Here is a 25,175-nt window from a genome sequence, read left to right as displayed (position 1 = left end):
TGATAATGAAGATGATAAAAATGAAGACAAAATAATTTCCACATCTATGGCGCTTTGGGGTTTGCAAAGCACTTTCCTCACAACATCCCTGTGAGGTAGGTAGAACAAGGGTTATTATCCCCATTTTACAGAGAGGGATCATAGGATCTGATTGAGAGCTGGAAGGGACATAAGGGGTCATTTAGTCCAACCCTCTCCTTCTACAGATAAAGAAACTGAGCCCCAGAGCCTCAGTCTCAGAGAAGATGAGTGACTTGCTCCAGGTAACACAGCAGAAAAGAGCTGGAGCTCAGATTTCTAAGTCCAAGTCTGCTACACCATAGTGAAGATTATGATAGAAAATGGAGGGTGGAAAAGATGAAGCTAAAAATGGTAATGCAGCTGGTGATGATACCAGAAAGATCCAATGGAGGCCAGGAGCCTGAAACTTTCTCGCCAAAAGTTGCAACTTTCAAAGGAACAGGGTCTGGGGAGAGCTTTTAGAAGACCCTGGAAGGCAGGAGAAGGACAACTTCTCCCTCATTCTTGGAGTCCAGGAGAATCCTACATCATTGATGCTAACCTTGCTTCAGTCGATGGTCTCAAAGCACAGCTCTGGCTGTGTTGAACCTGAGGAATGTACCCAAGGGGTGCACTGGGCAGGGATGCCCCTATGTTTGAATGGTGGACCTTTAGGCTCCCCACCTTCTTCATATTGGAAGTTGCTGCTTCAGGGTTGGGTAGAGAACCCACTCCCTTCCCACTGAAATGCTGAGAGAAACCAGGGACCAGGTTTCCTCAGGGAGCCGGTGACCACCATTCGTTCAACAAAGAGCAGAGCAAAGGAATCTTAGCATGGCTGCTGAGGAGTTAGTTTTAAAAATCCCTTTCATAGGGATTTTAATCATGTCAGAACTCCCATTCATGCCTGTTAAGCTGGGCAAACCCCACAGGCAAGGCAACTCTTGAGTGGGACTAGGAATGAAGAGAGCAAAAGAAGGAGGGGTCATTATGGGAAAAGGTGGGGGTTCCTGCCGAAATGGGATTGAAGTCTGCTGAAGACTGGGGTTTCAGCTACAGGTGCGACCTCAGCCAAGCCCTCTGGACTTATGAGGCAGATTCAATAGTAACAAAGATCTTAGGATTTTCTCATCTGCCATCTCCCGCCCCGATTCCGTGCCCCACCTAAAGTCTAAAACCCAGAGTTCCCTTCTCAGCCTCCTGTGTTTTGTGAACCTGCCCAGGTGGTCAGTCACCCTTGTGTGTGTGATCAGGTCCAGCTGGGCCTGAAGAAAGTGGGGTCCACCTTTGCTGGAGGTGCTGAAGTGGTCTTTGTTCCTGATGACGTCCCATAGAAGTCAGCAAACCAGCTTTGGGAAAAGATGGAACCGGGAGCTCAGAGCTTCAGTCCAGAGCCCTCAACTTCTCCATTGTAGCTTCTGGGTGCAATGTCTCCAAGTACCAGTGACTTGGGTAAGGTCCTGCTCTCCTAAGTGCCTTTCACTTTCTGAATGGCCCCCTCCATGGTAGGTCAGAACATGCCTCATCTGCCTCCGAGGGACTGCGAGTGCCAGCAATGCAAGCTCACTGACGTTTCCGAAAGGTATTTTCTTTAGACTTGAAGTGTCTCCTTGGCCTCCCTATCACCTGCCCCTGCATAGGGCATGTCCCAATATCCCATATTAGCCATAACCAGCCCAGGTCTCCTTCCTGAATTGGGAAGCTACATCCCCTCAGCCCATCCTAACCTCTCTGCCAAGGTCCTATTGTTGGAAGGGTTAAAGGATTTTGGTTTTGGTCATGCTCATCCAGATCATCAGCTTGGGAGAGAATAGCATGTCCAGTTGGGGTCTAGGTACCCTTTCCCTTCACTCCCAAGGCCTTCCTGGTCAAACGGCATCATCTCTATGGCAGGGTGCCACCTCGGGGACAGTTAACTTGCTACCCCCTTACTCTCATGTGGGTTCCAAAGGTTCATGGGATCTGGATCTAGAAGGGGATCTTAGAAGCCTTCTGGTCTTGGTTCTTCACTTTCCTGATGATGAAACCGAGACTCAGAACTTGATCAAAGTCCCATAGATCATAAGCGGAAGTGTTGGGATTTGAACCCAGGGACGCTGACTCCAAATCGAGTGCTCTTTCCACCATACCAAGAGTTCCAGGATCCTATCCCTTTGGAACTGTCTCGCCTGCTGCACCCTCTGTGACGGGAAGCATTTATAAAGTCTATACATTTGAAGGAGAGAGAGAAATCTTATAGAAGTCATAATTCAGCTTGGGTTTTACCCATTGCTTAAAGCAAGATTGAGGGTGGGGGCAGGGGCTTAAATCAGTCCAGTAATCCAGCTGGGATCAGGATTGGGATCAGGAGGCAGAAGGGCATGCTGACAGAGGGACTACAATTGTGTCCATCATGGTCTATGGTCACAAAGTTTTGCCAGAGGGTGACATGGGAAGAGACCAAAGCTTATTGGTCCCACTTCCTCAGAGGATGCATCAGTGGGTCTAGGGGGATGATCTGGGACTTGGGGTCAGAGAGGCACAGGGATGAGTGTAGGATAGGCTGGCAGGGATAGTGGGGATACAGGAGTCAAGGGTCTGGGATAGGGGCCCTAGGGCTTTAGTATGCTTGACCCGTCTCCACAGGCAGGAGCCCCAGCACAGCTGAGTGCTCTCCCAATTTCATCCGACGCTGTGTAGACAGGCTCACATTCTTTGCCAGATAGTCGACAGCAGCTAACAACAAAAAAAAGAGAGAGAGACATATTTAGCAATTGACATTCTAATCTTACATCTCCATCCTTCTATTCATCTAGTCTTCCATTTTCCAGTCTGTCCAACCATCCATCTCTCTTCCCACATCTTCATTTATCTATCTATTTCTGCATCCATCTACCCCTCTCTCCCTCCCTCCTTCCATCCATTTCTCCATCCATCCAATCACCCATCCACCAGTCTACCAATAGCACATAAGAGATGTCATAAACTATTTGAAAAGCTAGTACATAGATAAGAGATTAGACTTGTTCTGCTTGGCCTCTGAAGGTAAAACCAGGAACAATGGGTAGAATTCGCAAAGGGGTCGATTAAAGTTTGATGTCAGAAAAAAATGTCCTAATAATGGAAACTGTCTAAAAGAAGAGTAGGCTACCTCAGGAAGCAATGGGTTCCTTTTCACTAGAGACCTTGTAGTCAAGGCTGAGTAGCTGATTGTTGAGTGTGGCATAGAGGAGATTCCATATGATTCTGCACACTAACCATCCATCCATCCATCCATTCAACCATCTGACCATCCAACTGTCCATTCATCTATCATTCAATCCATATGTCTGTACATCTGTTCATCCAGCCATCTCTCTATCCATCTGTTTGTCCATCCATCCATCCACTTCTCCAGTCCTCTATCCAGCAAAAACTTATTTAACCCATAATCCATGATGGGGAATGCAAAAACAAACAAGCAAAAAAAAAAAAAAAACCATGACAGGGTCCTTGCCCTCAAGAACTTTGCGATTTAATTGAGTTAACAAGATACACCCAGATGGAAAGTTAAATAATGATACAACGAACTCTTAAGGCAGCCTATACAAAGATGCAATTGGGAGATTTAGAAATACACAAGAAGGAGAGATCTTTGTGGCCGAGGTGCTCCTGAGACCACTGGTGAAGAGAACTAATCTCAGAAGGGTGGTGGGACTTGGATAGCTTTAGGGGAGAATGGCAGGCCATCCAGATACAGTGTACTATGTGAGTAAAAGTCCAGAGAAAGGGATGAGCATGATGTTGGTGCTTCAGAGCCATCTAGTTCAATTCTCACATTTTACAGATGAGAACCTGAGGTCAAAAGAAGTTAAGTGATTTGCTCAAAGTTACATAGGTGGCAGAAGTCAGCACTTTGACCCAGTTTCTCTGACTCTAGATTCAATGATCTTTGCATTGTACCAAGCTGCCTGTCATCTTTTAAAATACCCAGACATTCATAGGAGATGGAAATCCAAAAAAGGAGCCATTAAACCCCAAGACCCTGAATGTCTATATGCAAAGTAGAGGGAATCAGCAACACTATGGGTTCTGATGTAAGGAGGCAAATTTGGCTGCAGTCAGTTGACTAGAATTTATTAAGTGTCTACTATATGTCAGGCACTATGCTTAGTGCTGGGGATACAGAGACAGGTAAAAGATAGTCCCCACTCTCAAGGAGTTCCCAGACTAAGTCTCATAGGTATAACATGTTTGCTGGCATGAGACCAATGACTGGAATGTGGCTCTTGAAGGAGGATATACCTTACTCAGTGGTAAGAGGACAAGTAAAGGTGTAGGGGGTAAGGAGGACGCAATGAGGTAGCACCATATATCCAAAAAGTATACTATGTGAGGAAATCCAAGAATTGGAGTGGCGAGGCATATTGGAGAGCATTTGTTTAAAGATCAAAGGAGGAACAAACAAAAATTATTTTATCATTGGAGTCTACTATAGACCACCAAGACAGAAAGAGAAAATAGATGAAGAGTTTGGGAAACAGATCACAAGCCTGGTGTAGAGGCAAGAAATGATAAGGATGAGGGACTTCTATGATCTAGACATCTGCTAAAAGTCCCTCTTAGTCAAAAGCAGAAAAGTGAACAACTTCTTGACTTGTTTTAGTAATGATGATTTCATCCTTCCAAATGTGAAAGAACCAACAAGGAGAAATTTTATTCTTGACCTGATTCTCATCAAGATGAGTAAACTAGTTGCTAGGACAGAAATGACAGGAATATTGAAGGGGAGTGATCACTGCCTGCTAGAAACTGCGATAAAGGAGAGAAAGGCTAGGCATAGTCAGATATGTCCCCTAGATTTTGGGGAGAGAAGATTTCAAAGGGTTCAGCAAAAGGCATCGTAGGAGCGGGTGGACCAAAATTCAACAGGGGGATGTTGGCTGAGAGGCACGAGAAATTGTTATTATCAATATCTATTAATATTCTGAAGATACAAAAAGGAAACAATTGTGATGAGGAAGAAAAAACCAGAAACAATCTAGAGATAGATGTGGTTGCACAGTGAACTCACCAACTGACCTCAGATTTTAAAAAGAGATAGATGTACAGAAGATGGCCATGAAGGCCAGTAACAGGTGAAGAAAACAAAAGCATTACAGCACTATTCTGTAAAGGTGGTATCAGGACTGCTAAAGGTCAGAATGAGCTTAAGCTGGAAAAGAGAGTTAAGGAGGACAAAAAATGGTTTTATGAAAGCTATGTAGGGCTCTGGATAGAGGACCAGCCTCCAAGCCAGGAAGACCTGGGTTCAAATCATACTTTGAAACATAAACATTGTGTGACCTTCAACAAGCCATTTGACTCTCTCAGTACTCCAGACATCTCACAAAGACTAGAAGTTGGAGAGAAGTTACTTACCTACATTGAGAGATGGAGTTTTCTCATCTGAGAGATCTCTATACCACAGAAATCACAATATAGAGAAATCCTATATAGAGAAGACTATAGGATTAAAGAAGAGATAGAGAAGAGGAGCACCTAGGTGGTGTAGTGGATAGGGCACCAGGCCTGCTGAGTTTAAATCCAGCCTCAGATACTTCCTAGCTGTGTGACTCTGGGCAAATCACTTCACCCTGTTTGCCTCAGTTTCCCCATTTGTAAAATGATCTGGAGAAGGAAATGGCAAACTGTTACTCCTGTATCTTTGCCAAGAAAACCCCAAATGGGGCCATAAAGAGTCAGACATGACTGAAGCAATGAACAATGACAAACAGAATATGTAGGTTAACACAGGACTGGAGTGAGGCAAAAAAGAGAGCAAAATAGTAAGTTTGATTTTGATTCCAGGGAAAATTCTTAAAAGATGTTTAATGAATATCTAGCAATGGAAGCAATAATCAGAGAACCAGCATGGCTTCATCCATAGCAGGTCATTCCAGAGTAACCTGGTTTCCTTTTTGACAGAGTTACTGGTAAATAAGAGGGACACTGTAGATATTTTAGCAAAGCATTTGATTAACCATTGCGTTATTATTGCTGGGGGAAAATGGATCAATGGGAACTAAATGACAGTAGTTAAATTTGGACCTGGTTCAATGGCGGGGTTCAGAATACTCATTAATACTTCTGCTGAAACTAGGCATGGAGTCACCAGTGGAGCACGCCAGGTCATCTGTGCTTGGCCCTGTGCCGTCCAATGGCTTGGATAAAAGCACAGACGAGAGTTCCTCGAATCTGCATTTGATACAAAGCTGGGAGGGAGAACCAATACAATGGATGGGAGAATCAGAATCCCCAAAGCTCTTAACAGGTTAGAATTTTGGGTCAAACTGAACAAGACAGAATTGGATAGGTAGAAATATGAAGTCTTGAGTCTGAATCCAAAATATTTATTTAACAATTACAAGATGGTGCAAACATGACTAGACAGTAGTCTGTCTGGAAAAGGCCTGGGGATTTTAGTGGGCTTCAAGGTCATTATGAGTTAATAGGTTAAAAAAAATCTTGGGTGGCCTTGGGCTAGCCTGAGAGAGGCATGGCTCCCAGTAGTCTCAGCTATACTTTGCCCTGGTCAGATCACATATGGACCCATTATGGCCAGTTCTGGGCACCACAACTTTAGGAAGAACTTTGATAAGTTTGGAGAGTGTCCTGAGGAAGGCAAATTGGATAATGCAGGGCCTTGAATCTATGACATAGAAGGATTGACTAAAGTAACCGGGAAGGCTCAGGGTGGGGTCATGATAGCTATCTTAAAGAACTCAAAAACTGTCATATTCAAGAGGGTTTTGATTTGTTCTTCTCATCAGAGGGCAGAGCCAGGTTGAACCTACAGAGAAGCACACTGAGGCTAGCTGTCAGAAAACTCTCCCTAACAATTAAGCTACCCCCAATGGGATGCACTGTTTCAAGAGGTAATGGGTTTCCCCTCCCTGAATGGGGTCTTCAAGCAGAGGCCGGATGACCAAATAGTCCATATGTTGCAGAGAGATTCTTGGTCAGGACTAGATAGTCACTGAGGTCACTCCCACATCTGAGATCTTGTCATTGTAATTCTGAGCTCAGTTTTGGACATGTTGAGCTTGAGCAAGGACCAGAGCTTTCTAGTAACCAGTTGGTCAAGATCATGTGAAGGCCTGGGATGGGGGATGGGGGCAGACAGAACCAAAGGAGAAACTACAATGACTCCTGCCCTCCCTTGTCTTCTCCACTAAGCCAGTCCTTTGAGGCCTACTCAAGACTCCTGCTTGGGGAAGCTTTTCCAGACTAAGCCATCCCCTACTGTGATCTTCCCCTGGCTCTGAATGTCCTCCACATTCCTCTTTACAGTCTACTTCTCCCTGATTCATACAGTACCATGTTCTGCACACAGCTGCTCACAATAAATATTATTCGAATGAATGAATATTTTCATATTCTCCTCCGCTTGTTTCATGGGAGCTCCCTGAGAACAGGGACCCTGACTGATCCTTCTCTTCCATCCCAGACAGCACCCCCAGGCCCAGCCAAGGGCCCAGAGGAGCTGCTGGATTCATGTCAGTTGAGCTGGAGTGACTTGGATGAACCTGACAACCAATGGACTTTTCCAAACCCTGGGCCAACTTGAAGGACAACTAATCCTGGACCCATGGTGTGTCTCCCCCTTGACAGGGACGACAGGAGAGGTACAGGAAGGGCAGGACTGTGACATTCCTCATTAGAGGCCTCAGTCAAACCTTCTCTCTGTCTCGTTGTCTCTCTATGTGTCTCTCTCTCTGCCTCTCCCTCTTTCCCTGGCTATAAACGCCTCAAATTAGATTAATCAGGAGTTGGCAGGAGACGAGGAGGGCTGGTGCCAGTGAGTAAACAAATCTCAGCCGTCACTGCCTCGTCAGCCTCCGGCCCCAAAGGAGCTCCCTTCTAGACACAAATTCTTATTAGACTTGTCATATCTATTAAAATTCTTTTCACACTTCTGCATTCTATCAGCAGCACCATTAGCTCGGCCCTGGCCTTTGGGAACCGCCAGGACTATATTAATCTGGCATCCGCCCCCTTCCACCCCCCCCATCCCACTCCCTAGGAACTGGAGGATGGAGGAATGAAGAGATGGATGGATAGATGGGTGGATGGACAGATGGACAGATCATCTTTGTATGTGCTTGGTAGAGAATGGGACAGCATTAAAAGGAGCAACCTCAGCTAGAGTTTTGCCCCAGCACATACAAACGTTTGTGGACATGTGTAAATTATGGAAGAGTACATATGTACAAAGAGACTTTAGTATACAAAATATCAGAGCTGGGAGGGCCCTTAGAACACAGTGTCAGAGCTGGGAGGGAACTTAGAACACAGAATGTCAGAGTTGGGAGGGCCCTTAGAACCCAGGGTGTCAGGGCTGGGAGGGCCCTTAGAACACAGAATGTCAGAACTGGAAGGGCCCTTAGAACCCAGGATGTCAGAGCTGGGAGGGTCCTTAGAACACAGAATGGCAGGGCTAGGAGGGGCCTTAGAACAAAGAATATTAGAGTTGGCAAGGCCCTTAGGACAAAGAATGTCAGAGCTGGGAGGGTCCTTTGAAAACCACATCTGGCCTAAGCAGTTTGCTTTGGGTGGGTGGGGGTAGCAGAATGAGGAATCTGGTTCAGAAGGTAACAGTTTCGAGATTGAAAGATAAATTCCCAGCTTGCATTGGAGGTTATTATGAAGATTGGCATGGGAATGATGGCAAAGGACTGAAGGGGGGCATTCCTGCCTCAGCCTTCCCCAAAATTTGTACCAGGAATAATAGATGGATCTTATAGGATTTGGGATTCTGGAAAAAAAAGATGCCTCAACTGTCTTCTCCAAGAGCCACTCTTCTGGGACTGGACTCTACTTCAACTTATGGCTGGGAAGGAGTGTGACAGGATGTGGGACTTGGGTTCACTTAACTCATCTGGGAAAGAAAATCACCTGGAGGAATTGGGGACACCACCAAAATTGGAAGATCAGGGGAGGGGAGGTGCTAGAGCATAGTGGAAATAGCATTTACTGGAGATTTATAGTTATGTAGATAAACTCAACATTTAGAGACAAAGAAACTAAGGTCAAGGTCACTACTAACCGCCACTGTTAAAAGGACATCATCCTCTTTCTGTTAGCAATCAACAAACTACAGGATTTTTTTTGGGGAGGAGGACATGCAGATGAATGCCCCCCATTTCGTACAAATGAATGAAAAAGTGTTAAGCACTTGCTACTCGAGGAGGTACTGTGCTAGGGAAGGTACTTCAGATGTTTAAGTATCTGTCAAAAAATAGATATCATTTTTTTTAATAATAAAAAAAAAGAAACTGTGCTGTCCTCAAAGCTAAAAGGCAGGGTCTAGTTCCCATGCTTAACAGTGGTGTGACTTTGGGCAAGACCCTTCTCTGGAAGCCTCAGCCTTGTCATCTGTAAAACTCATGGGTCAGACTACAACAGTCTCTAAAGTACCTCCCAGCTCTAGTGTTCACCATTCTAAGCTACCTTTCAGCTTTGCCATTCCACATTCTTTAAGAACACAAGGCCTCTCCCAGTTCTGATCATCTGTGTTCCAAGGGTCCTCTCGGTTCTGACAGTCCTGTGCTAAAGTTCTTCCCAGCTCAGATATTGTGTGTTCCAAGATCCCATTGGGTTCCGCATTATCCGTTCTAAGAGCTCTCAGAACTCTGACATTCTGGGTTCTAAGTCCCCCTGCCCCCTCCCCCCAAGGTCTCTCCTAGCCCTGTTGCTCTATGTTTTAAGGCACCATACAAGTCTGATATTCCCTGTTCTGGTGGCTCTGGTATTGTATAGTTCGGAGGCCCAGGAATGAGGGGGCCACTTAGAACTGAAAGGGATTAGGTAGAAAGCACCCCCCCCCATTCCTGGAGACAAACCGGGAGGTGGAAAGCTTGTCAGGAGATGGAATGAATACAACCGGGCAGGATCGAGGGGGGCGAGTGGGGCTCCCCCGGCCCACATTTCCCTAGGCAGTTTCTCTAAACCAAACAAACGCTCCTTTCTCCCCTGCTCCCCATTCTCCGCAGCCCGCATCCTTTCCCCTTTTGATCTCCCTGGATCCTTTCTTCCTCTTTCTCTCACTCCAATAAAGGGGGGAGGGGAGCTAATTTTATTTCCTACCCGGGCTTTATTTTTTGTGCCTTGGTCCGCGGGCACACACGGGGTGTGACTAACCCGGGCCGGGGGCGTCGGGGCCAGTCCTCGCTCTTGGAATTGGTTTCGGATCTTTATCATTAACATGTGTCCAGCTCCACACTGCGCCCCCGCCTCCCAGGACCGGGAGCAAGGGGAAGGTCAGGGGGTTGCCGCTCCAGCTCCCTCGGAAAAACCACAGGAGCACAGGCATACCCCCCACCCCCCCCACCCCCAGGAGAACCGGGGTCGAAAGCTGCTATTGATCCCCTGGCAGCCGGTTCCCATTTAGCTAGAGAAATTAAGGACATTAAAAGGGCGTTGTGGGGTGTGTGTAGGCTTGGTGGGGTGGGGTGAGGGGAGAGGTGCAGTCCTGGGTCACTGAGGACAAGTTAGAGAGCGGGGGCAGGGGAAGGATACACCTTTAACCCCAGCCGGGTCTCCCTGGGTTGCCACACGTCGTTCTGATTAGTTTGACACCAGCAGGTGAAGCTGCCTGGGCTGGGAAGGGATGGGGAGGGGGCTGGGGCTCTGGGGAGGGAAGGATAATCATTCCCATTTCTATAATGTTTTCGAGTTAACAAAGTACTTTCCTCTCCAATAAGCCCAGGAAGCGGATTTTTTTCTTCCTCTTTTACAGAAGTTCCCTACTTTTCAGAAACTGGGGCTCAGAGGTAAAGTGAATGGTCCAGAGGAGTCAGATCTATCCACCTCATTTTACCATGTGAGGAAACTGAGGCCTGAGCAGGGAAGGCACTTGCTGCCCAAAGTCATGTGCTAAGTCAACAAGCCAGGCCTTCTTACTTTAAGACTCCACACACAGTCCACCACATTATTCTTTACCCAAGACTACCCAACTGGTAAAGAGACCAGGTCCTAGCATGTCAAGTCCAATGCTCTTCCCATCATGCTGTGAGGCTTTTCGAATGAGGCCTAAAGGAGGGAAGGGACTTGGCCAAGGTCACACAGCTAGGATTCATTGACTCCAAGTCTAAATTACCGACAGCAGACCCTATCCCATTCTGCTCGGGGCCTCTCTTTCCCATCTCCTAGTGGGCCCTGAGATGGTCCTGACAGGTAGGGATGCAGTGGAGTATACGTCAAGATTAGAGAAGACCCTGCCACAGAAACTCAAGAAACCCAGAGGATTGAGGAGAAAACGAGAGGGATGGGGTCGGATGGCTGGGCTGTGAAGACAGACTGTGAAGAAGAGATCTCCAGTATAGAAAGAAGGTGGCTGAGGGGAGGCAAGAGTGAAATCTCTAAAAATCCTCTCGGATGTGTCCTGGAGAACAAAGACCATGTTTTATGTATCATTCTATCCCTCATCTTGCCCAGCATGGGGCCTTACACTGAGTAAATGCTTGATAAATATTTCGTAAATGAATGGATGGTTGACTGAACAAATGAATGAAATGATTGAGTGAGTGAATGAATGAATGTTTGGGTGAGTGAATGAATTAATAGTAGCAATCGGCCCTTTAAAGGGGTCCTAGGTTTAGGGAGATGGGGGTTAGAATGCCAGAGTATGGCTGTACCCCACTTTTCCCACACCAAGTCAAAGATTGGGGTAATAGCCCCTGTAGGCAGAGAGGGGGAAGAGGGGCACTCACTCTGTCCATACTGGCCATACTGGTAGCCAGCCACAGGGTCCACACTGTAGCCAGTGGTGCTGTAGGTGGGGGGGCAGTAGGACTGCGAAGTGGGGAGGCTGTCCACAGACTTGATAGAATCGCTGCGCTGGCTGCAGCTGGCTGAGATGGAGTTGGCGGTGTCCAGGCCCCCGTGCAGTGGGGAGATGGAGAAGTCAGCCTGGGGCTGGGGGGGTACCCCACTTGGGTTGCTCAGGATACTCATCACCTGAAAGGGAAAGAAAGCTTGAAAATGAATGGAGACATGAAGGGGTGCCATGACACTTACTAATATCACAGGGAATTAACTATATGTCCCTGAGATCTGGCATGATGCTTCCAAACACCCCATATGGCAGAAGTCAGCAATCAGGGTGTGAGAACCCAAACGACCTCTGAGATATGTGTGGAGGTCTTCTGCCATTTTTTACTTCTATCCCTCCTTCTCAGAGTGCCCTCCTCTCTCTCCTATCCACTTATCCTAGGAACGATAGTGACTCTGGTAGTGGTCCTGTGGTCCTGTTGGTGGTGATGATGATAAAAGAACTGATATTTTTATAACTCATTAAGGTTTTCTAAGTGGTTTATATATGTGGGTTCATTTTAGTTCCCTAAAAATGACATCAGGGAGGTGTTACAGTATTATCATCCCCATTTTACAGATGAGAAAACTGTGGCTCAGTGATTTGACCAGATTCACCCCAAATTCCTAAATATCAAAGGTTGCATTTGAATCCTAATCTTCCTGAATTCAAGTCCTATCTACTATGCCATATTGACACTTATTTTGATATTATTAATAGTAATCATGTGTATACTGCTGATGGCCATAGTGACCATGGTAACTGAGATGGTGATTGTGGTAGTGGTAGAGACAGTGATTGTGAGGATGGTGATGGTGATGGTGATGATGATGGTGATCACGGAGACCATGAAAGTGACAGTAATGATGGTAAGGATGATGGTGATGAGAATGATGATGATGGTAGAGATGGTGCTCATGGTGATGGTAGAGATGATAGTGGTGGGGATGACGATGGTGATCATAGAGATCATGACAGTGGTAGTAATGATGGTTAGGGTGATGGTGATGGAAGTGATGGTGATGATGATGGTGATCATAGAGATCATGATAGTGGCAATAATGATGGTTAGGGTGATGGTGATGGTGATGATGGTACTCATGGCGATGGTAGAGGTGATAGTGGTGATGGTGGTAGGGATGATGATGATGATCGTAGAGATCATGATAGTAGCAGTAATGATGGTCAGGGTGATGGTGATGACAGTGATGGTGATGGTGATGGTGAGGTGGTGACGGTGGCAATGGTACTTATAGTGATGATGGAGGTCACTTGATGACAGCTGTGGTGGTGACAATGATGGTGCTCATGGTAACAGAAGGTGACTTGCCTACATGTGAGTTAGTGAATTTTTGAGGCAGGACTCAAACCTAGGTCTTTCCAACTCCAAGCCCAACACTCTATCCACTCAAACCAAGTTGCCTTTTCGAGTTGAGCAGTAGGGCCAGGGATCAGGGGGTCATCCTCATTCTCTCTGGTCCACTCCTCATTACCAGGCATATCTCTGTGGGATAGCTGATGGGGTTAAAAGGAATTGGAGGGCAGTGTGAAGTAGTGGATAGAGTGCTGAACTGGGAGTCAGGAAGACCTGAGTCTGAATCCCTTCTCTGACACTTCCTAGCCGTCTGACTCTGGGCAAGTCATTTAATGTCTCCGAGCCTCAGTTTCCTCATCTGTAACATGAGAATAATAGCTACAGGGATGTTGTGAGGAAAATGTTTTGTGAATTTTAAAGCACTACATAAACCTGAAATAATGTAGGTAAAAGTGAGAAGGTGAGAATATATACAGTGTGTGTGGAACTATCAAATGGGAAACTATACTGAGGCCTCACTGCAGTGAATGGCCCATGACATAAGTGAGAGATTTCTCATAAGCCACATGACCCTGGACAATCATCATGATCATATCTGGCATTTACGTAGGGCTTTAAAATGTCAAATAACATCACTTCTACGGGCCTCAGTTTCCCCATCTATAAAATGAAGAAGTTGGACTACTCAACCTATTTGAATGAGGTAGGAGTCAACAATTCTGTTCCTTCTGGTAAGATGGATGACCGTCTAACCTCTTTTCCTGTTCTTTCTTTCTCTATTTGGGGACGTTGCTTTTGTTTAATGTATTACTTCTTGGCACATCAACAATGTTAACTCAAAATCCATATCACCTCTCCACCATCCTGCTGCTGTACCCTGAGGTCCTGTAGGTCTTGCCATCTGCTCTGTCCCTGTGCCCTCCACTGGGCACTGCTATCTGATCTATGGCTATAATAGAAAACCCCTTGGGCCTTGCCCTTCATCCTGCTATAGAAGCCTTAAGGCTTCCAGGCCTCTTCATCCATCCATTTCACTATGAGTTGTTTCCTCCAATTAGGGTGAAATCTCCTTGAGACCAGAGACTGTCTTAATTTTTCTTTTTATATACCCAGACTGTAGCATAGTACTTGGCTTTAGTAAGCACTTAATAAATATGTTTTTTATTCATTAATTCATCAATGATTTATAAAGTATCTCCCAGCTCTGAAAAATCAATATTCTAACAGTCTATGCTTTATCCTCCCTTACAACTCTGACATTCATTCTATGTTCAGAATTCCCTTCTGGCTTTAATTGAACTTGAATCCAATTCCTGGCAAAATTCTAGAACCTATTATTGAAAGGACAGTTTGTCAGGTTTAGAAAGGGGAACAGTGATTGCTAAGAACTAGCCTAGCTTCATCAAGAACAGATTATGTCAGAACAACTTCATTTGTTTTTTTGACATCTCCTTTTGGACTAGTAGAGTGGGGTAATGCCATAGACATGATGCCTAAATTTCGGCAAAGTGCCTAGTAGTCTCCAGCATTCTCTTTCAGGAGTAAGGGAGTCTTCATGTTATGATTCTGTACTGGCTGGATGACTGGACCTACAGAAGACTCACTAACAGGGCTGACATTAACTTATATTATTCTTGGGTATATGTTTTATGTCCCCCTCAGTGAATGGAAGTGCCTTGAAGGCAAGAACTGTGTCATTTTAAAAATCTTTTTATCTCCAGCACATAGCATAGTGCCTGGCACACAGTAAGCACTTAATAAATGTTGGAAGTTAACTGAAATTGCCAAAGGGATTAGACTTATTCTGCTTAGCCCCAGAAGGAAGAACTATGAGGAAGAGGTAGAATTTGCAGAAAGGGGGAGTTAGGCTCTATGTTAGGATCAGCTGTCTAATAATTAGAGCTGTCTAAAAGTTTCAGAACCGGCTGCCATGGGATGTGGTGGTTTCCCCTTTACCAAGTATCTTCAAGTAGATTCTAGGTAACTCCTTTGTGGGTAGAGATTACAGAAAGCATTCCTCTTCAGGCTGGGCAGATGACCTCTAGGTTCTTTTCCATTCGAGCAGTCTGTGATTCTATGCTCTTAAGGACCCTCCCAGTTCTGACATTCTGGGTTCTAAGAGCCCTCCCAGCTCTGACATTCTGGGTTCTAAGGGCTCTCCCAGCTCTGACATTCTGGGATCGAAGGGCCATCCCAACTATGATATTCAATTGTTCTAAGCCCCTTCCCAGCTGTGATATTCTGTGTTCTAAGGCCCTTCCCAGCTCTATCATTCTAGTTCCATTCTTCTGTTCTAAGGTCACCTGTGTGTATGTCACACACCCCTTCCAGCTGTATCTTGATCTTTGCAATAGGGAACAGACAAGGAAGAGGAACCTGCCAGGATGATCAAACCTGAATCTTAAATACCAGAGAGAGGTGGGTCAGAGAGGAGGAAATTGGCCATGCCTCCCATTCTTGGCTTTGCCTCCTGTCCTCCATCCCTAGGAAGCCGGTGACTAGTCAGTGTCTTCTTTTCTCTAAAGTCAAGAAAAGGTCTCTCCTAGGTCTGGAGTCTGAGTTTGCAGTGAGCAAACTTTTGAACTTAAGGAAGTCAAGGTCTGATGTGATAATCCCCCCCTTTTAAGAATGCAAAGTCCTCTAACAGGGCAGGTTCTCTTCCCCCCCCTCCCTTTCTTCCTTATTTTTTTTTTGTGACCTTGCTTTTGTCTAATGTATTACTTCTTGGTACATTACCGATGCTAACTCAAAATCAATATCCTTTCCACATCTGTAAGATTTTATCTGAAGGCAAATCTCCAAGCTGCCCATCATAATGACTGACAGGCATCCCTTCCCCTCCTTTGCTCATTCATTACCCCCCCCCCAAACTCAACCTCCTCTGCTCCAAATCAGTCCCAGCTTCATCGTCAGGGTAAATCAATGAGTGCCCTCGTTTCCGCCAGTTAGAAACTTGTTTGTTAGTGGGGAATGGGGGCTGGGGGTGGGGAAGGAAGGGGCAGAGTGTGTCATGGGCTTGTAATAACAGAGAAGGTGCTTTCAATGCTAAATTTAACCTTTCCCCTTTCCCTCTCAGAATCACTGATTTTTAGAGCTGGAAGGGACCTTAGAGATCTCCTCATTTTAGATCTCTTCATTTTAGAATAGGGGAAACTGAGGCCCAGAGAGGGGGAAGTGAAGTCATAGAGCTGGGAAGTGGCAGAAGCAGGGACTCAAACCCACAGCTTTGGACCCCAACTCTGATCTTCCTTTCTCGACGATGCACTGGCTCCCACCCCCAGCCCCCACCTCCAGATCCCATTTCCACCTCCTCCTCATCCCCCCCTTCTACCTCCTCCCCTCTCCCTTCCCTGGTCGTTCCATCACTCTCCCATACTTTAAAAGAAGGAGACGGAGAAAATGTAATTAATTCCCTCCGTCTCTGAGCCGGCCCTCAGGGCCTGTGGCCGAGGTGCCTGAGCTGGGGAGATCTGCACCCTCTGTGATAACCGAGCAGAGCTTTGGGAGCTCGCCTCCCAATTAGGAGGGGCCATCTCTACCATCAGGGCTCCATGGCGGGGTTTACCGGAGGGAGGCTATGGGGGACAGCGGGGCCGGGAGGAGGGAACCGGTGGGCGATTCGGCCGAGGGGAGGGGGCAGGGCCACTGTAGGCACGGCAAGCATCGTGGTTAAAGGGGCTGCTTCAAGCTGGGGTGCGGAATGGGTGTGTGTGTGTGTGTGTGTGTGTATGAGGAGGGGGTGGGAGGAGGGGAGAGAGGTGTGACTTGTGGAAGCCTCTGACTCCAACCTTCCTGAAGGAGAGGAATAGAGAAAGGCAGAGAGCACTGGAGTTGGGAGTCCGAGAACCCGAGTTTGATTCCCGACTTTGCCATTTAGCCTGGGACAAGTCAATCTGTCTGGGAAGGGTGGTGAATTACATCTGTCAGCCAACCCATGAACAATCCCTAATGAAGCGCATACTCAGTGTCCTAGGCGCAGACTACAAATTAAAAAGTGGCCCTCAAGTAGATTCTATTCTAGAGGCAACCCATAAATTTAGAGAGGAGTATACAAAAAGGGACGCTAGGGGGCGCCACAGTGCATAGAGTGCTGGGCCTGGACTCAGAAAGACGCATCATCCTGAGTTCAAATATGGCCTTGGACAGCTACTAGTTGTGTGACCCTGGGCAAGTCACTTCACCCTGTTTACCTCAGTTTCCTCAGCTGTAAAATGAACTGGAGAGGGAAACGGCAAACCACTCCAGTATCTTTGCCAAGAAAATGCCAAATGGGGTCAGGAAGAGTCAGATACAACTGGATGACAACAATATAAAATGCACCCAACATTTCAATATAAAGTGGGAATGGGGAAGACACAAGAAGCTTAGGGGAACCAGAAAGGGCTTCCCGCAGAAAATAGTGACTGAGCTGAGTTTTGAAGGAAATAGGGATTCTAAGAAATAGAGGGAAGAAGCAGTGCATACCAGGCATGGGTGACACCTGGGATAAAGACGTGGCGACGGGAAGTGAAGCATCATGTGCAACGCATAACACGTCATGAGGAACAGTAAGAAGGCCAAATTAGGTTGGACTATAGAGTATTTGAAGGTGAATAATTTATAATAATGGTGGGTTAGAGTCAGGCTTAAATGCCAAACAGAGGAATTTATATTTAAGTCTATGGCAATGGGAACACTGTAATTTCTTGAGTAGGGGAATGATGCCATCAGAATTGTGCTTTAGGAAGATCATTTTGGCGGCTGTAAGGAGGATGTGGGAAGAGGAGAGAGACAAAGCAGACTGCGCTTCTGCCACTGTCCAGGTGAGGTGTGATAAGGGTCTGAGCAAGCAGCTGGGTGAATTGAGAGGAGACAGGTAGGAGAAATTTTATGGAGGTAAAAAAGAAAAGATCTGGTAACTGATTGGATGGGGTGGGTGAGAGAGAGGAGTTGAGGACCACACTGGGATAGGTGGTGACCTTGGGGCAATGGAAGGATGGTGGCGCCCTCCACAGCTATAGGGAAGTTAAGAAGTGGATTTTGGGGGAGAGTGAGTTCTGTTTTGGACATTATAAGTTTGAGATGTCTGTGGGCCAGCCCGTTAAGAATGGCCAATGGCAGTTGGTTATGTAGGACTGGAGAGAGAGTAGGGCTGGAAATGTAAATCTGTGAATTATCTGCATAGATAATAATTATGGAAGTTGATGAGGTCATCGAGTAAAAGAGTATATAGAGAAAAGGATGCCCAGGAAAGAATCTTGGGGGATACCCAGGGATTTGCTGGAGTCAGCTGGAACAGTCTCTCAAGAACTGATTGTTAAATTTTCAGTGAGAACACTAACACTTCAGAAATCAGCAAATGCTACAAATCAGGACACAATTTACTGTTTTGTTTATTGTCTAGACTTAAGAAAGTGATGGAGAAAATGTTAATAACAAATAATAAAAATGTGTCATGCTGCAGTTTTTTTTTTCCTGGAGAGCTGGTTATTAAACATCTACCAGCACACCACTGGGGACACTCACAAATCATGTCCATATATCATGTCTCCTAATCATGTCATTAGGGGACATGATAGAGAGGATGATGCAGCAAAGGAAATTGAGAAAGTGCTATCAGACACATAGGCAGAGAACCAAGAGAGACCAAGGGAGTGTCATGAAAACCAAGAGAGGAGGAAGTATCCAGGAGGAGAAGGTGGTCAAATGCAGTGGAGAAGCCAGGAATGAAGAGGTCATCTGATTTGTTAATTAAGAGACCCCTGGTAACTTTGGAAGAAACAGTTTCAGTTGAATAATGAAGTAAAAGTCTGGCCTGCAAAAACATGAAAGTGAGAAGAGGTAGTGGCGGCAATGAATGTAGATAACATCTACCATCAGTTTGGCTAAGAAAGGAAAAAGAGGTCGGAGATGATAGCCTAAGAAGATGATATGATTCTACATATTGCCAATGGGAAATATCCTCGAGTTTTAGAAGAAGGAGGTTTTGAGATGTCTGGGGCAGTTAGGTAGCACGGTGTATAGAGCACCAGGCCTGGAGTCAGGAACCTCAGTTTAAATCTGGCCTCAGACACTTATTACCTGTGTGACCCCGGGGTAAGTCACTTAACTACTGCCTGTTTCTTCATTTGTAAAATGGAAATAGTAATAATAGACCCTATGTCCCAGGGTTCTTATAAGGATCAAATGAGATAATATTTATGAAGCACTTAGAACAGTGACTGCACATAGTAGGTGCTATATAAAAGTGCTAGTTATTATTATTTAGTCCAGTGGCTCTCAAATTTTTCCATAGTGATAGAACCCTTTAGTTTAAACAAAACTTTGGCAGAATACGTGTAGTAAAATCCTCTAAAAGTATTATTTTTAATGCTTATTAACAAACAACATTTGGCTCATTTAAAAATTAATCAAACGAACCTGAGTGTTTCAAGATTCCTCCCAGCCCAGTTTGACAAATACTGATCTCAGACAACTCAGAGACAGTGAGCAGCTTGCCCACAAACACATAGGAAGCTAGTGGTACTTTCTGAAGGTAGGTATCCCAAAATAATTGCTATGACTAACATTTGTATGGGACTTTAAGGTGTGTAAAACACTTTACATATTATATATATATACATATATAATATATACATACATGCATATATATATATATATATATATATATATATATATATATATATATACACACACATACACATACATACATAAACCCCAGGAGGTAGGTTCTATTATTATCTCCATTTTGCAGATGAGGAAACTGAGGCAAACAGGTTAAATGATTTGCCCAGGGTCACACAGCTAAGTGTCTGAGGTCTTAGGTGGGATTTGAACTCTCACAATAGTCTTCTTTCCACTGCAGCATGTTGCCTCCTTTCTTAGATGACTTCGGGCTCTTCTGTAGCTCCAATGTGGGGAAACCCATGATTTCTCAAGTTAGCCTATTCTGCTTTTCAGTGGTACAGTGGAAAGAGCATGGACTCTGGAGTCAGGGGGACTTAAGTTCAAATCTTGCCTCAGACACTTACTAGCTGTGTGACATTGGGCAAGTCGCTTCACCCTGTTTGCTTCAGTTTCCTCATCTGTCAAATGAGCTGGAGAAGGAAATGGCAAAACACTCCAGGATCTTTGCCAAGAAAACCCCAAATAGGGTCACAAAGAGACAGATATGACTGAAACAACCCAACAAAAAATTATTCGGAAGTTCATCCTGACATCAAGCCTCTATTTGCCACTTTGTTATTTCTACTCACTCCTTCTGGGTCCTATTCTTTGGGCCAAGCTGACCAAGCTGAGTTCCTCTTTCACCTGAGAAGATTTCACGTCTCTTCAGACTCTAGGCTAACCATCCGTATGTGGCCTTTTCTTATTCTGGTTGCTCATAAAGCTTGGAAACTATGTTGAAGACCAGGTGTCTGGGTTTTCCCTGGTTCTGCTACTGTCCTCAGTTTCCTAATCTGCAAAGTGTTTCTCTTCTCTTTCCCCCCAAAGGTTGTTGATAAGAATCTGTGCCCTTTGATTGGTGCAATATGATTCAAACCCAGAGCAGTTCCATTCACATGGTACTGGAGGAGGGGTTTTGCTAGAAGGAAGGTCTATTTCCCTCCCCAGAGAGGTGGTCGCTGAGGAAGGAGTGGAAGGAGCAGTGATAGTACCCACCTCCAAGTTAGACTCTTCACAGCCAAGAAGATCATGTGCCTGATAATAAAATGCTGCCCCCAAACCCAGAAGACCTGGGTTCCTTTGCCTGCCTCTCTTACTCGTAATGTCAAGGTACAGGAGATCTGCCTCCAACCTGGCTTCGTTGCTTACTAGCTGTGTGTCCCTGGGCAAGTCATATGCCTTTCCTGACCTTCAATTTCCTCATCTGTTGAAAAAGAGATATTAATGTTTGCATTACTGACCTCATGGGCTACTGAAGAGATTTAATAAGAACCTGAAGGCAAAGCACTTTGGAACCCTCTGAGTGCCAAAGAAATGCTTACAATGACTAATATCTTTACTACCTACTTCCTCCCAGGGCTGTGGTGAAGAAGGTACTTTCTGAACGTGATCAGGCTAGAGAATTGGGAGCAGTTATTATCTGCTTCTGGGATTCCCTTCCCCTGGAGGGCTTGTCCCCCAGTTCCTCTGTTGAGTCTCCCCCTCCTTTACAGCCAGGAAGAGCTATGTTCTATATACACATACATACAGATCCATATCATTAGCTCAGTCTCATCTTTTTCAATAAGGCTCAGGTATAAATGGCACCGGGGCAAGTTGCTGTCCCATGTTTCTTTTTTTTTGTTAAATGTTCTATGTACTATATTGCACAAGTGGATGATATACCTATGTTTGTGATGTTAGGACATAAGCTTAATTAAGCAACAAGCATCTATTAAGCGTCAACTATTTTTCGGGTACTGTGTGCTAGGTGCTGGGGCTGAAAACAAAAAGAACGAAACAAGCCCTATTATAATTATTATTATGTAATAATAATTATGTATTATACATTGGTATACGTAATATATTATATATGTGATTATATATTATAGAATAATTATTATTAATATTATGGTAGATTATAAGAACTTTGAGGATAGGGATCCATTGATTTTGTCTTTGTAAAGTGCCTACATACAGACACTTAATAAAGTTTTGTTGAATCTTCATCGTAGTCATTATCAACAGCAGCAAGTAGTCCATTTAATTCCAATTGGCTCATATATAGTAGATGCTTGACAATTATTCACTGAGTCCAGCAGGATATCTGGGGTCTCCACAGCTCAAAGATCCTCAGATGTACAGACAGCTTTATTGTCTGAATCTTTCTGGAGCTCTGGGTTTACAGTCCAGACTGCTGGGTTCTGTTCTCATCATGGTATAAAGATGAGACCTCCTTCCTCCTCCACCAAGGAGATACAGGTGGAGAATAACATGGAAGACCAAAGAAGCATTTGGAAAATGGAAACTTCTCTGTCAGAAACAGTTTGGGTTGTAACAAAATGAAACGTCTTTATTAAGGGCCTGTTGTGTGCCAGGTACTGGGTGAAAAAAGACAAAAGAGAAATATGAATGACCAAAAGCTCTCTACGGAAGACCATATTGTAAGAAACAATATGGCTTCCAGGGTAGTGGGAGCTGGGCGTGATGAGGGAGACTTGGGTGAGAATCCAGGTTAGACCTTGGAAAAGCCTTCCTTCCTTCCTTCCTTTTACTAGGCCATTGAATAGCTAACGGAAAGAACCTCAGGGTGGTCTTTCCTCTAGAGATTTATATGAGTCCTACTGGGCAGTGGAGGTGATAAAGAGCCCATGGAAGAATCCAAAGATCCCAGTTCAGTCTCCAGAAGTTTTCCTGCTATGTCCCTTGGTGCAGAGAAAAGTCACTCCCTCCCCAAGGCCTAGAGCAGCATCTAAGCCAGTAAATTGACAGAACAGGTGCTGAATTGCATTGGTAGAGGAAATTTCTTCCCTGGAAATGGAATCCCAGTCCTGGATTGACAATCCCAAACGCAAACTGTAATTGCTTAGCCGAAGCCTGTTGGAACATGGAGGAGTGGACATGACGGTCTGTGGCCCACATTTTGTAATTCGTACTTCTTTTTCACAAAGAATGACAGTAACAGAGGATGAGGCTTGAGGTCAGAAGACCCAGATTTCAAGCCCCTTGTAATAAATGCCTTGGACATATACTGCCAGTGGGACCCCAGGCAAGCCACCTAGCCTCCCATGGCCCTAAGCAAACCCTCTAAGACAAAATAATATAAAGACCAATTGCTTTTGTTGTTATTCGGGCTTATCAGACTCCTCTTGACCCCATTTGGGGTTTTCTTGGCAAAGGTACTGGAGTGATTTGCCAAGTTCCTTCTCTGGCTCATTTTACAGATAAGGGAACTGAGGCAGACAGGGTTAAGGGACTTGTCTAGGGTCACACGGCTAGTAAGAATCTGAGGCTAGGGGCAGCTATGTGGCGCAGTGAGTAGAGCACCAGCCCTGGAGTCAGGATGACCTGAGTTCAAATCCAGCCTCAGACACTTGACACATGTACTAGCTGTGTGACCTTGGGCAAGTCACTTAACTCCAATTGCCTTGCCAAAAATAAAAAAAAAACAACAACCCCCAAACAAACAAATGAACAAGAATCTGAGACTGGATTTGAACTCAGGCCTTCCTGACTCCAGACCCATCCATCACCTTATCCACTGTGCCACCTGCCTGCCCTATCAGTTGCTACCCGCACGAGTAGAAGGAGTATCTGTATTGGGAGTTCACCACAAGGATTAAGTCCAACATCCAGACCACTACCACTAATAATAATAACTGACATTTATATGACACCTACTATGTGCCTGGCACAAATATGACCTCGTTTGATGCTCACAGCAACCTGGAAGGTAGGCGCTATTATTATCAACCCCATTTTACAGGTGAGGAAGCTGAGGCAAGTGGAGGTTAAGTGACTTGCCCAGGGTCAGACAAATAGGAAGTGTCTGAAGCTAGATTTGAACTCCCATCTTCTTGGCCTGAACTCTATTCACCTACAGCACCAAATGCTACACAATTATAAAAAATTGGAGTCTACACAATGCTGACAAAACTGGAAACACTCTTTGTCCAGATAGTTGTGTTGTTGGGCCAGGGTTTCTTTCTTCCCCACCCTCCTCCATACCCAACCATCCATCCCTTCAGTATTTTTAGTTTATTTTTTTTGGGGGGGGGGGGAAGGGGGCATGGGAGAGGAATCTGCTTTCTGTAGGAGTGCAAAGAAAAGAGCAGTGGGTCTTGGAGTCAGAGGACCTGAGTTCAAATTTGACTTATGGCTTTTTAAGTGTGACTTTGCAATTCCCCACCCCTGCTCTGGGCCTCAGTTTTTTCCTCTGTAAAACGAGCGTGTTGGGTTCTATGGCTTTAAAGGTCCCTTTTGGAGTTAAATCTAAGGCTCTCATTTTACAGAGGTTCAAAAGCAGGGAAAGGACTTACTCAAGGTCACTCAGCCAGGACTCCAGACTGCCCCTCCTGTGCTCTCTTCCCCGCACCCTTCCCCCGGCCGTTGGCGAGTCCGCTCCCCGCGGTTGGGGTGGGGGGAGTCCCACCTCGCTGATGGCGAGATAAATGTTGGAAAGGGGATTAGCACGACTTTCGCTAGGGAGAGGAGAGGCTGGGAAGGGGGCTGATCGCCGGGAAAGATATGACTATTTAAAGATAATGATTGCATAAATTTAATTAGCACATTTTCATGCGGCAAATGGCCGTTTTGTAATTAATGTATCTGGCCTCGCTAAGCATGGCAGATCCCATCTCCTCCTCCCTCCCCCCGCCCGGCCCCCACCCCCTCCCCTCCTAGTTAATGGAAGACAGAAAGCAGATGACAGAAACAATTTGTCAGGCGGTGCAGGTGTCAGGAGCCCAGTGGGGAGGGGGAGGAGGAGGCAGGGGGGGAGGGGATGGGATGGGAGGGCAGCGGCTCTCGGGCTCCCGGGGCCCCAGCCCCGATGGGGCAGGAGGGCGCGGGGGGAGGGGCCAGGGCCTGGGGCGCAGGGGGAGGGGTCCAGAGCCCGGGGCGCAGGGGGAGGGAGGGAGGGGCCAGGGCCTGGGGCGCAGGGGGAGGGGAGCAGTCACTGTTGCCTCGTTAATTGGCGAAGATGAGGACGAAGATTAGCCCTGGCAGAGACTGGGCAGAGACACACGGGCCTCATTATTACCTGCGCAAACAAGCTGCCACGTCTCACAATGCGTTAAGGGTCCAAGGCAGTGATCACTGGGCCTTGCCTTGCTTGGGCCTGGGGGTTGGAGCCGAGGAATGAGGGGAAGTCAAGGACTCTTAGGACCTATAGGTCTAGAGCTGCCAGGTACTGGGTGGTCATCCAATCTAATTTCCTTCCCCCCGCCCCCCATTTTACTGGAATGGAAACTGAGGCCCAGAGAGGTTCATAGGACCACAGGGCCAGAGCTGGAAGGGACTTTTAGAAGCCATGTGGTCTAACCCCCTCATTTTTCGGAGGGGGAAACTGAGCCACACTGTTAGAAACTGGCAGACCTGAGATTGGAATTCAGATCCTCTGCTTTGATTTCAGTACTCAAGAGA

General features: G+C 45.8%; 1 protein-coding gene across 3 annotated transcripts in view; it reads right to left on the bottom strand.

The window, feature by feature from the left end:
- Positions 1–2,599: 2,599 nt before the first annotated feature.
- Positions 2,600–25,175, bottom strand: part of PAX7 (paired box 7) — a 148,154-nt gene continuing 125,578 nt past the window's right edge. For 2 of the 3 annotated variants that reach the window (XM_036746943.1, XM_036746944.1), the window contains exons 8-9: positions 11,712–11,958; positions 2,600–2,715 (exon numbers count right to left, since the gene is read on the bottom strand). In XM_036746943.1, coding sequence (XP_036602838.1) covers positions 2,600–2,715; positions 11,712–11,958 — 363 coding nt within the window. Of the gene's footprint in view, positions 2,716–11,711; positions 11,959–22,100; positions 22,116–25,175 lie in introns of all 3 variants that reach the window. The other variant, XM_036746942.1, reaches the window with a different exon arrangement.

This window comes from Trichosurus vulpecula, chromosome 2, assembly GCF_011100635.1.
Source record: "Trichosurus vulpecula isolate mTriVul1 chromosome 2, mTriVul1.pri, whole genome shotgun sequence".
Classification (NCBI taxonomy): domain Eukaryota; kingdom Metazoa; phylum Chordata; class Mammalia; order Diprotodontia; family Phalangeridae; genus Trichosurus; species Trichosurus vulpecula.
This window is presented reverse-complemented; position numbering and strand designations above follow the sequence as displayed.